Raw genomic sequence first — 13,394 nt, 5'->3', positions numbered from 1 at the left:
GTTAAACACAGACCAAATGTGCGTGCTGGGCAAGTCTGAGACCGCAGTTCATCACCTTGGCATGACTGAGACCCAAAGGACGTGACTCAGAACGCCTTTGGCAAGGCACAAGGTTAGGTTCCAAAGCCGCCATCCGTAGAGAAGCATTTGAAAGAGAAAATTTTAATTCGAAGAAAGACAGATAATTTAAACTAATACCTAGGTTTTTGAATTATAAATTCGAAGCACATCATGTCATAATACCAACATATAAATAAACTTAGATCCGGTAGCCAACCGCGAGACAACGAAACTTCCATTCTAACTTTTCGTCAATTGTCGTTCATGCCACGTCAACGAAAATTATGCATTAGTATGATGTTTATGATGCCAAATAAGCAAAAATTAGATTATTTTTCCAGATAAAAAAGTATTTTAAATTTAGTTTTTGATAAACTTATGATATTTCATATGTATAAAATAAATTATAATTTGACAAAATACAAGTTTATCATTTTGTTAAACAAAGTCTATATATCAAGTGGCAAAATTGTAAATAAATCAACAACTTTTTACTTCCTCCGTTTTTTTAGTTGCATCACTTGGCAAAGTGCAGACTCCTAGGCAATTTTTGGAGATGAGAGAGATAGAGAGAATTAAAAAAAGGACACATGTGATAGGAGAGAGATAAGGAGAATAAAAAAAAATGGACTCATGTGATAGGAGAAAGATAGAGAGAGTAAATTAACTAAAAAGGAAAGTGATGCAACTACAAAGAAACAAAGAAAGTATTTAAAATAGCCCCCATAGTTGTTAATATAATTACGATAATGCCAAATATTATAGATTTCTTTATATTTTTATCATAACGGGATAAATAGGAGCTTCCTCCTATAATTTTCAATAAATATATTATAATTACATTATTTCTATATAATAAAATTGTTTTAAAAAGTAATTTAAAACAAGATCCATATATAATATAATTTAATCAATAAAAAAACGTTCAAAATCTAATAAGATTGTTATTACTTCATAGTTTGTGGATCCAAAAATAATCTATACTATTAAGAACGATGGTGGTATATTTCTTATTATACACGAATAATTATTAAGTGATTATTAATTCGTGTTTAATAAATTGAAATAACATAGGTATTTTAACAAAACACCAAAAATTACTGTGTTTTCCAAATACAACGTATATTTTAAAAGTATATAAATTATTCCTACATTTTATTTTTTTTTTATTTTTTTTTGAGGAAAAATTATTCCTACATAAATCAATGAATCTATGTCAAAATATTCTAAAAGGATTATGTGCCTCTTACAAAATATAATCTATATCAATGATATGTGTTAAGATTTGACATTAGGGCAAAAATTAAAAAATTATCCTATAATTTAATCAACCCCACATATCCGATCACAAAATTAGTAACTAATATATAAAGTCGAGCAATACGGGCCAGGAGACGACGAAACTTGACATTCCAAATTGTAGTTCCAATTTTGAATTTGGTCCAAATTGCAAAAATCTAATTACGAGTGGATTAGATATGATTATGGGAAATTTTGAAATTAACTTGGACTTGACTTTCAACACCGGATTTTCAGTCGAATCAGAGTTAAATTTGGCCCCAATCCAAATTAACTACGAATAGCCCCTAGTCATTTGCGATTTTATTACAATCTTACAAGATACCGTATATTATCCATACTTCCTTCCTTCGTTCTTTTTTTTTTTTTTTTTTTTACCATATACTGTAGCAATTTAGAACATGAAAAAATGGGAAGTCGGCCCTTCATTTGAGTTTTTGGGTAGAAAAGTGAAATTTTTTTAAGAAACATTGATATTATTATATAATAACTTAAGGACCATGTGGTGGAATAAGGAGGTACATAAGTGAGTATTTTTTTACAATAAAAGGAATAAAGCAATAATGAGTTCATATTAAAAAATAAATAAAGGAACATATCAAAGCAAAAAGTGGAAAGATAAAAAAAAATAAAAAAAATATGAAACTCAGAGGGAGTACTTTATTTTGTTCCCCCTCACCATAGATCATTTAAAGGGGCAACGTTGATGTCCTAAACATAGCTTCATTGCTTTACACAACAATTAAGTACCATACATAATTAGAGTTTCCTTGGACTTCCAAGGAAATATAAGGAACATGTTTAATCATAAAGGCCATTCAGATAAGTGATGGCTATTTTAAGTTACACCCAAGTATTTTCCCATTTGCTTCCATCTATAATATCAATGTTATGAGTATACATATTTTCCTAACATAATGTGTATATTTTCCATTTATTAAAAAAAAAAAAAAAAAAAAAAAAGGGAAAATATTACGGCTTAAAATCAAATTTTGCACATTCAATGGAAAATATGGGCATATTATGTAAGTTTGTTTATTTTTGTAGATTAATCTTCTTATAAAGAAATATGGATATGTGATTAGGGGATGACTCTTATAAAACACCTCATATATGTAAAAACACTTCCTTATGTAAGAAGAATTATGGACCATAGATCGTATTATTATGGATATTTTCCCACCACTCTTAGTCAACATCCCAAATAATCTCCTTTCCCTCTCTTAAATATCCAATAAGAGAATTGAAAAGGCTTTACGCTCTTATTATCACTATCACAAAAAATGTCACGAATTACAAAACAATCTTCATTTATTAGCTCTTCATTAATTACATCTTCAATTTTGATTTTTTCTCCTTTATTAAAAACCCATTTTCTCTACTCTAAAAATTCATTCTTTCTCCTAAAATAAACTCCATTGAAACAATAAGATTAAATTAAACGAATTTCTTTAGAAATCAAACAAATTTCTTTAAATAATTTTCTATTGTTTAACCTCGGATTAAATGGGTATTTAACTTTGTTTCTCTTCTAGACGATCTTTGCTAAAAATAGTCACTCTCTCCTCAAACAAAATTCAACACATTCAAACTTTAAGCTCAAATTTAATGAAGTTCTTTAAGTTCGACAAAATTATTGACAAATTAATGAAATTCATCATCAACTTTCTAAATTTTGACTTTCTGGGGAGAGTTTCATGTCTTAGTCTTTCTAATTTCGTGAACGTAAAAGAAAAGTATGATGTTAAAAAAACTACTTAGGGCCCCTAATTGATTGATTGACTAAACTGAATATTTTATAAGAGAGGGAAATTAAGAACTGAACTGAACCGAACCAATGTTGAGTATGGTGGTAACACACCTTCTCGGCGCGTATTTTGAGGAACGGATTAGAGAAGGTAAACGGATGATTTAATCTATAAAATTTTAACATCGATAAGAATAAAGTTATATGGATTAATTCATCCGTTTATCTTCTCTAATCCCTTCCGCTTTTTGTGTAGAGGAGTGTTGCAACTACAAAGAAACGAAGGAAATATTGCATACGTTCCAAAACTTGATTTTATTTTATAAAACATAACTGCTAGAAAAGACAACGAAAATAATTATTCGGTATTTCTACAATCTGGCTTATTTAAGTTGAATTCAATATCTATGGATTAAAATTTCATTCTCTTTTTCTTAAAACACCCATTTAATATCAAAAGATTCTATTCTCCATTATTAGACCATCAAAGATCCACGCATAATCAAACTCAATAGAGTTCTTTTAATTCAATACATTTCTTCACAAGCTTAACAAACTTTACTTTATTTTTTCAAATATTCGACTTATCTAGTTAGAATTTTTACATTCTTATTGTTATTTAGACCATGTTCTAATAACATAATTATAATGTTCTTAATAGTATTACATATGTTATAAATCTTAATTTAAATGTTCTAAAAATCAAAGGATAGTTTACTTTTGTTAAAGAATACAATTGATATTAATGAGGGGGAAAAAAAATTAAAGCAATAATATCATATTGTTCCCTTTAAGACTTAAGTCATGATTGACATCTGATAATATTAAAATAAATACAATGAAGTCATTAACAACAAATAATCTCATTAGATCGACACTTATATAACTAGTGTAGTTTTATATATATAGCAGTTGGACTTCTAGACATTTAAATGACCTAATCAAATACTACCTCCGATTTTTTTAAGTTGACAGCTTGACACGTATTCCTTTTTGGAAAGTTTTTATTTACTTAAAACGTTTCTATTTTAGGTAAGTTTTATAAATCAAAATGTCAATTTTACCCTCCGCCCTTTAGCTAAGAATCTGATTAAATTTCTCACACCTCCTTTATCTTCCCCACTACCCCACCACCTCCATCATCAAATTTATCGTCTTTAGACCATCACGATCATAGCAACCACCACCACTTATTCTCACTCCTCTATTCCTTGTAAGTTGTAACATACCCAATTTCTCAATGTTACTCGGACTCGTCTCTAAGTGTCATGTCCGACAAGGTGTCGGAGTGCGACACTCAGTCATTTTGGTCGACACTTCGACACGGTCAAGGGAGTGTCTTGACTAATATTTAGGATACGGCTACAGTAAAAAGTGTCCAAAAAATTTAATCTGACACTTAAATAATAATAATAATAATTATTATTATTATTATTATTATTATTATAACAATAAAGTAATTAGATTTTTAAAAAAAAAAAGTTTAAAAAAGGTATAGTACGTTAATATAAGGAGAAGTTACCAGTAACAAAAACAACTTTCAATTAAAAATAAAAGATAAAGTAGAAAAGAAAGGATGAGAATGAGAAGTCAAAAGTAAAAAAATACTCCACCACATAAAGATGACTTATGTCCACCTTTCTTTATTTGATAACAGCTGTCTCATATTTCCACCATATTTACCTCGTTATTATTGGCCAACCTTTCATTTTCTGGCTTATTTGCCTCTTTCTCTCTCTATTTCCCTGTTATGTAGCTGCTACACGCCGGAAACAATGGAGTATACCACTAAAATTCTACCGACTCACGGCCGTATCGACATCTATTTCAGACACTTTTTAGATCCCCGAGTTGACACTTTCCCGGAGCTGTGTCAAGGGTCGTGTCGCACGTCGTGTCGTGTCGACACGCGACACCCATGACCAAGAAAGGTGTCGGAGTAACAGTGCAATTTACCAAAGAAAACCCCAATAAAAGACCCCATAGCTTCTCCTAGCTTGCATCCGGTAACTCTGCCCAACCACACCACCTCTACACCACTTGCCCAGCCACTACAACCTCGCCTCACCGACCAAGACGCCATAAAGGATAAACCAATAAAACCTTCAATTGTAGATATCTACTTGTAGATGACATTTTTCAGCTAGCTAATTTGTGCGTTTTTGTTTTAGTTGCTAAAAGAAATTGTAAAGAAAAAAAATTAGGTGGTCAAGAATGGAGGTGCATAAGACTGTTGGAAGAGAAGGAGAGAGAATGATTGTGAAAGGTGATGATGAGAGAGAAATAGTGTAACTGGTTAGGGTGTGTCCGTGGGTGGGTGGAATAGGTATAAGGGTATTTTTGTCTTTCACTTTTCTTTTCCACTTCTCCTTAATATGTGCGCCTAAATGAAACATGTCAACTAAATAGAAACGGAGGAAGTAATATTTTTTCCTTTTAAGTACCTAGGTCCACAATCCTACTTGATTGATCATCAAAAATACGTTTGTCATGTGACCTTGATCTTTTCAGTTTTTACATAAACCACCTCAACATACAAAATTTAATAACAAGCTTACCTACAAAATGTCCAAAAAAACTGCTATCAAGACAAAATGAAAAGAATCACATGAAATGCCATTGAAAAATACCTGATGGAAGGCTATGGTATAAAAGCCGTATTTGTTCCAAAGCCATCGACTTCACAATAAGCTCAAGAAAAAACCAAGACATTGCCAAGACATCATCATATACTGGTCCCACACGGTAACCTTTTGCCTATAGACATAAAAACAATAAATCTTCATGGTTAGTTAACATGAATGGTAATGACCTATTGTGTTGCAAGAAAAATAGAAAATATAAATATAAAGTTGTTTTGTTAGAACATTTTTTTTAATTATTAATACAATCTTTTTTCATGGAACATTTTTCTTAAAAATGGAATTTAACATATACCCTTGTTTCCCTAATAAAAAACCACAGATAAATTTTACAAACCAAATGGATAACATAAATGCAATGATTCACAATCATTTCATACATTATGCATGGAGAGAATCTTCATCTAAATCTAACTAGATACCAAAGTCAACATACTAAAGGCAACATTTGCAACACATTTCTGACAGGCAATCTCTATGGTAAGATATAAGCCAATTATTTACACTCAACAGCTATCTGCAATTCATCTTAGAGAGATATAAATAGATTGATTAAAAGAACTCCAACTATTCTTTATTTGAATAAGCAGCTATGACCTAATAAATGCACTGCCAATTTGCCAGCTTTATTTATGATTACATCTAACATTCCTCAGTAGCTGGCAAAATTACATTACTAAGTCATATAGCATGTACTAGTTTTTTTTTCTTTTGAAAGGATATAGCATGCGCTAGTTTATGGAAACATTAAAAAAGAAAGTATAAAATTAAATGAAAAATTGCATTCAACATTGTCCCCCCCCCCCCCAATTTCATGCATGAAAAATGTTAAAAAGGACATAGTACCTTACTACGTGCTAAACTTCCCCACACAGTAGAAAGACCAGAATAAACTGGTAACTGGCGGCCACCAAAGTCATCAAAAGCATAATCAACATAGCTAATAAGAAATCGATTTCTTTCTGCATCATCTACAGATTCTTGCTGGACCCTGTGAACAATAGAAGTCTTTCTACTCACTAAAATGATGAGGAGTCAAATCCGTATCCGTCAAAACAAATAATGATTTAAAATGATCTGAAGCTCATAATAGCATAAGCCTCTAAATATAATAATAATTGTAAATTACAAAAAAAAAAAAAAAACACACACACACACACAAGGATACATCAATGTGAATGGCTAAATGCAAATTGAATATATACCCTATATCTTGTTAGTTCTGAGTCATATGACAGCAACTAGTGTATTATCTTTTCTTTTCTAGTAATTTCTTGCATTTATTTTCCACATAATCTCATGGGAAATGCACATACAAGGAACATGACCAAAGATCCTCTAAAAGAAAAAAGTATCAATGCAAAGAAGGAATATCATGTAAACTGCAAAGCAGCAAATGCCGATCAGCAGAAATAAGTGTCACTGGAAAGAAGGAATGTCAATCAAATTGCAAACAAAGGAATGTCAAGTACATTGCAAAATTGTCTACAAGCAATCTCTTTGCATCAACACCACTAGTCCAAGGATCTGACGGAAAGACTCAATATCAGTAGACATAATAAAAGAAATTGTTACTCCCAATTGAATTTTTTGTCTGCACATAGTTTTACCCAAGGCACATATTTCTCCATACTACCTGTCTAACTGGATAAACACACAATCTTCCTACCTTTGAAACAGCATGTATTTATTATCCTTTTCATATATTAAAAAGTAATATGCATATGACTTCTCTGTGCTTCCTATGAGATAATACATGAGGAACATAAAGTTTTAAGTGAACGTTTTCTCTACATTATCCTTTTTGCTCGTCCATCTCTTATACATGCTCTTACGTACAATGATAAAATTTAAATCAATAACTTTGTGGGGCACGGAGCCACTTTTCATAGATAAGCTCCACTTGCATTAGCTAGACAAAGAAATCATGTCGTTTTGGTCATTTTGGGTCCACTATGCCTTCGGGTCGGGTTTGGATTGGTTCGGGTTGGGTTGGGTCAATTTGAATTCTGGGTATAATTGGGTCATTATATGGTTGGGTCGTGTCATTTCGGATAAGGTAAAATCTCAATTTAAGATCAGGTCAAAAGAATTCTGGTCTAGTTCAGATTGGGTCATTCGGATCAGGTCGAGTATTAAGGTCAAGTTTGAATCAAATCATTTCAGATCGAGTTAACCATTGAACATTCAGGTCCTTCAATCTAGTATTAATAAACTGGGTCGTTTAGAGCTTAATCTTAATCAATGAATTCAAGATAAATGAAAGGAATCGAGTCGGTTTAGTTCAGGTTGTTTTTGATTAAAGTCTGTTCGGGTCATTCTGGTTGAAACCACTTAAGGTCATTTCGTGTAATAGAGTCTGTTCAGGACCTTCAGGTCAATTAATACAGGTTAAAATCAGTCAATTCAGGTATTGCGGAACTTCTGAGTCAGATCACTTTGGGCATTGGTCAAAAGCAGGTCAACTCCACTTTGGGTTGGGTCGGGTCGGGTTTGGTCACAAATCAGGTACTTTGGGTCGGGAAATCGGCTTGATCAGTTTTCCAGGTCTACCATTAGCACACTATGTCACTTGCAAAAGTTTTGATAGCCCAACTAGAAACGGATAGAGCAAATTGCCTGACATGAATAACACTTCTAGAACTACCGAGTCAAGACAGAGGATCATACCGAGTCAAGATATTAACCATAGCTCTAAATGCAGCAACCTGCATGCAAAGGTAAAAAAAAAAAAAAAAAAAAAAAAAAAAAAAAAAAAACTAAAATAAAATAAAAAGAAAGAAAAAAGAGCAATACTGTATGAAATCATAGCACTTTGAAACAAATCCTTGAATGAAAAAAAACAGCAAAAACATTTTTTTTAAGTAATACACCCTATTCACAGTTTTGGCATTTCTGATAAACTTTGATTCCAAAAAAGAAGAGGTATTCAGTGATATCAGAGTCTTCTATAGCATTCAATGAATTCTCTTTTGACATTAGGTTGCTGGCAACATCATATATATCACTAAAACCCCTACTGGCTACTGCACTCGTACAAATCCATTCAAAAATCAGCCTTTGACTATCCGTAATTTATCTGGGAAAAGGTTTTGCATGGTATTGCTTAATTTAATATCTGGCAGGTGATTTTATGATCATTGACCAAACGATGCACAACCCAAAATCATGTCAATTGTCCTATACAAACTATCTTCTGCACACAATAGGTGTTTCTGTTATTAGCCCTTTGTTTATATAAGAAAATTTGTTCCCCTACCCCCGCCCCAAAGTTCATTAGATAAGAGAATATTTTATGATAGATTACTTGAGACTTTAGAGTTATGTGCTTAAACTCCTTTTAGAAATATATATAACCACCACTTCATAATTATTTTAAAGTAAAAAGAGAAAGCAACTTTAATCAAGGATGGATCTATGAAAACGCCAAGTAAGAAGGAGTTTGAAGAAATTATCATGGTTGAACAGATACTGTAAATGATGGATCCATAAGATGCCAAAGACAGAACAAGGAAGCATACCTTAATAGTTCTGCAATGGAGAAATAGGAACAAGACTCTTCCAAGGTGTTAAAGAAAAAATTGGGTCCTACCACAATATACACAGTTTACTGATTGGCATGGGAATCCATAATGCCTGCACACTACTTTGTCCCATGAGTGGCATTATGGATTCCCAAGCCAATCAGTAAACTGTGTATAACGTGGTAGGACGCAATTTTTTCTTTTGAGTAAACTGTGTATAATGGACCATGACTATACTCGCTCAAGGTTGTATTACCAGACATTTAATAATTTCTCAACAACCACAAAACTCAAAGAGTGCCAAGACAATCTCCCAAATTGTTTCCTACCTAATCTCAAAACCTATGTTACTCAGACTCTTCATTTCACCTCACGTACCCGTGTCGGGCCCTTGACACTCGGACATGGGTATGACACCCGAACACTTCACTTTAGTTCAAAATCATGGAATTTTTTCACAAAATAGCCGAGTCGGACACTTGGACACGTACCCGTGTCGGATATGGATGCCCGAGTCCAAGTAACATAGCTCAAAACATACATAATGACCTACAAACACGTCACATACTCACATATAATTGGAGCACACAAACTCAAAAGAAATACCTAAAGAACATTTACTTATCTAAGAGTAAAAGTGTTCCAGAAGATTTTCCTATTTAATGTGAATAGATCGGAGGATCAAGATATCTAACAGACAGTCAATGCACATGCAGATTAAAGAAGGGTTGGATATCAGAATATGATCATGTCTATATAGCAATGTGATCAATGCCCGTTTTATTTTCAAGCATCTATGAAGCATTAGGAAGACAAGGAGTCCTCATGAAATAGATGACTGACCAGTACAAGGGAATAGATTAAGGAAACAGTGACGATCACAGCATCTGTGTTTCTTAATTACTTAAGATATATATATGAAGGATAGATGAAAATCTGGCAGTTTAGATGCAAGAGAAATGAAACAAAGGAAAAGAAGCAATAAAATATTGAGCAATTTGTCCCTTGAATCTCAAATGACAATAAATATCTGTAGAATGCACGATTACATGTTAGTAGCAACTTACCATTAAACACCCACAAAATTTTAAAAGATATTTCAGCAAGCATGTGGTTAATCAAGACGTGTTTTCAAAAAATCACAATTCACTTTTGTCAATTCAACAGATGCAGAAAATATAATAAGAGCACCTGAAGGGTTTCACCACCATTTCCAATTAGATGGAGAAGCATATTTAGTATTGGGTGAAGAAATTGAAGCAAGGCAGTGGAATCAACATTCTTGAAACTATTAATGGCCTGCGCAGAAGAAGAGGTGTAAAAATATAAGGATAAAGTAACAGTAACAATGCAATTTTCCGCTAATACAAAGAATTGGACTTATCTTTTTTGTTTGTTTTTTTTTTTTACTGTGAGGCTTTGCAACTTACTGAATTAGGTCTATGATATATATGGTACAAAGTAATATAGAGATGTAACAAGGAGTAAATCATGGCAAAATAAAAAAGGCGTAGAAACAGAGCTCATAATTGTCTGCTACAATTTGAACTGAAGATGGAAAAGGGAAATGAAAATTTTCAGTAACTGCGACAGAAACAAAATTCCGTATATAAATATGATGGAAGAGATCACCACTAGAAAAATAGAGACTATGCCACCATATCTAAGATAATTATGACACATTTCTCACAACTGAATATTTAAAAACTAAGACCATCTTAACAGGCTTAAAAAAACAAGAATTTAAACCTGAACTATAGTAGTTGAGATAAACATGTTATTCGCCCCACTCAAATTTAACATCTAAGATAATTATGACACATTTCTCACAACTGAAGATTTAAAAACTAAGGCCATCTTAAAAAATAAGAATTTAAACCTGAACTCTAGTAGTTGAGATAAACATGTTATTCGCCCCACTCAAATTTAACATCTACAAAGTCTTTCCGTCCCCAACTAAAAGTCCCATCTCTCCCAAAAATATTGGCCCTAAATATTAGCCCCATGTCTTATTTGGGTTTTACACTTTTAATCCAAAAAATAAATCCCTCTAATACCACTATACTTTCTCTCATAACCTGTAAAAACAATAAACTATTTCCACTACCGTCTATTTTTTATTCAACTTTAATCAGCAATAACCGACTACAATTCCTCCTTCAAAACATTTTTTTTCAAGGAAAGAGGCAGCAATATATTAGAAGCTGAAAAATGAGTGCCTCAAAGAGCAGAAATTGTCCTCTGATCAAGAATGTAAATTACATATTATGCCAGTTCCCTTGAAGCTCCTCAGTTGAATAGTTCTTAAGGACCTTGCCACCATAAAGATGTTAGATAAGCTACTTTGTCCCAGACCATTTAAAAGGCAAGCTCAAGATATAGCATTAAAATTGTGGTATTCCGCCGAAAACAACACACCAAAAGATTTCTATAAAAGCATAATGCCACAACTTCTTACCCTTACCAAGTCCACATAGGGGTGTCAATTTGGGTCAATGGTTCAATTTTAGGTTGGGTGGGATTAAAACGGGTTCAAATGGCTAGAGTGGATCAGTTCGGTTTGGTTTTATTTTTTTTAAAAAAAAGTTTCTATTTTTGGGTCGGGTCCTAAACGGGGCAGGTTGCAATCGGTTCAGGTCCTATTAGATTTAGTTGAAATGGGGTTGGCTTGAATTTGAAAACAGGTTTATCCGGATTAGAACGTGTTTTAGCTCAAATCAAATCAGGACATCAGGTCATAACAGGATCGAGTTGGTTATCTGGATAGAGGGTGGGAACGAGTCGGGTCATAAATAAGTCGGGTCCTAGACAAGTCGAGTTAATCAGGTAGTGGGTAGCAATGGGCCAGATCAAATTCGTGTCGGGTCCTAAACAATCCGAGATAATCATGCAGCGGGTATGAACGAATTGGGTCAAAATCGAGCCAAGATATAAACAAGTTGGGTTGATCAGGTAACAAATTAGAACGGGTCGAGTTGTAATTGAGCAGATCATAAACACGCTAGGTTAATAGGTTTTCAGTCATAATTAATATGGGTCATGAACAAGATGGGTTGATCAGTGGCAGAATGAAGCATAGAACTATGTGAGACGGAAAAAATAATTATTATGAAATTTGTTGTATTTACTTATATTATACTCCCTCCGCATTATTAAGTGCATGTTTCTAGTATTTTACAAGATTTAAGAAGAATGGAGAAAGTCTATGATGTTCTGAAATGTAAGGAAATTTTATATAGATAATGATATTTAATGATGATCTCGATATATGTGTATTTTATACGTTATGAGCTATGTTGAAGATCATTTAATGGCATGAAAATTTGAAGAAATTTATTTTGGGACAAAGGGAGTATTATAAAGATATAATTTGAGCACTGATCACACACGATCCAAATACCAAACCACACGGATAATAACAATTGCGCACAATTTAAGATAATTTGAGCAGAGAAAGTCTTAAGCATAGATCACAATTCAAAAGAAATAAGATCTAATTACCTCAAGAAGCTCTGATCCCCATGGAGGGCTTGTCTGAAGGATGTGCCTATCATACTCAAGAAAGAAATCCCTTATGCGTTCATTAGTAGGATACAATGAGGAACATAACCTCAATCGCAATCTGAAGACATTCTTCCCATCCTCCAAATAGTCAAGCCTCTCCTAAATAACAATGTACGTACATAGGTGTATCAGATTTTTAAAATATAAAAAATAAAAAAGAATGTAATAGATTTTCAAAATACAAAAAATAAATAAAAAGAAAAAAGAGAAGTTTATTTAGAATTGGTTCTCATTGATATGTATATGTTTCATGCGCTTAAAGTAAGACCAATAACATTAAATCTTACCAGATTTGTTCTTTCTTCGCACTTTAGGCTCACACACACACACACACACACACACACACACACCCCTTCCATAACAAAACAAGTCCAAACGGATTTAATGCAACACTCATCAAAGTCAAATGGTTCATAGGGGACTTATGCAACCAAGATCACATTGATAGAACCATTTAAATTTAAAATTTTTAAATAAAATAATAATGCAATGCCTGTTCAAAATTATTTTCTTAATTAAAAACAACGAATTTAGCACATGAAACTTCTAAAAATATTA

At 32.7% G+C, this 13,394-nt stretch overlaps 1 protein-coding gene across 2 annotated transcripts in view; it reads right to left on the bottom strand.

Moving 5' to 3' along the window:
* LOC145586364 (guanine nucleotide exchange factor SPIKE 1-like) overlaps positions 1-13,394 on the bottom strand; it is a 31,585-nt gene that overhangs the window by 10,796 nt on the left and 7,395 nt on the right. For both annotated transcript variants that reach the window (XM_081643183.1, XM_081643184.1), the window contains exons 14-18: positions 12,774-12,935; positions 10,464-10,571; positions 8,419-8,456; positions 6,595-6,739; positions 5,737-5,863 (exon numbers count right to left, since the gene is read on the bottom strand). In XM_081643183.1, the coding sequence (XP_081499309.1) occupies positions 5,737-5,863; positions 6,595-6,739; positions 8,419-8,456; positions 10,464-10,571; positions 12,774-12,935 (580 nt within the window). The remainder of the gene's footprint in view (positions 1-5,736; positions 5,864-6,594; positions 6,740-8,418; positions 8,457-10,463; positions 10,572-12,773; positions 12,936-13,394) is intronic.

This window comes from Chenopodium album, chromosome 16 (assembly GCF_948465745.1).
Source record: "Chenopodium album chromosome 16, dcCheAlbu1.1, whole genome shotgun sequence".
Classification (NCBI taxonomy): Eukaryota; Viridiplantae; Streptophyta; class Magnoliopsida; order Caryophyllales; family Amaranthaceae; genus Chenopodium; species Chenopodium album.
This window is presented reverse-complemented; position numbering and strand designations above follow the sequence as displayed.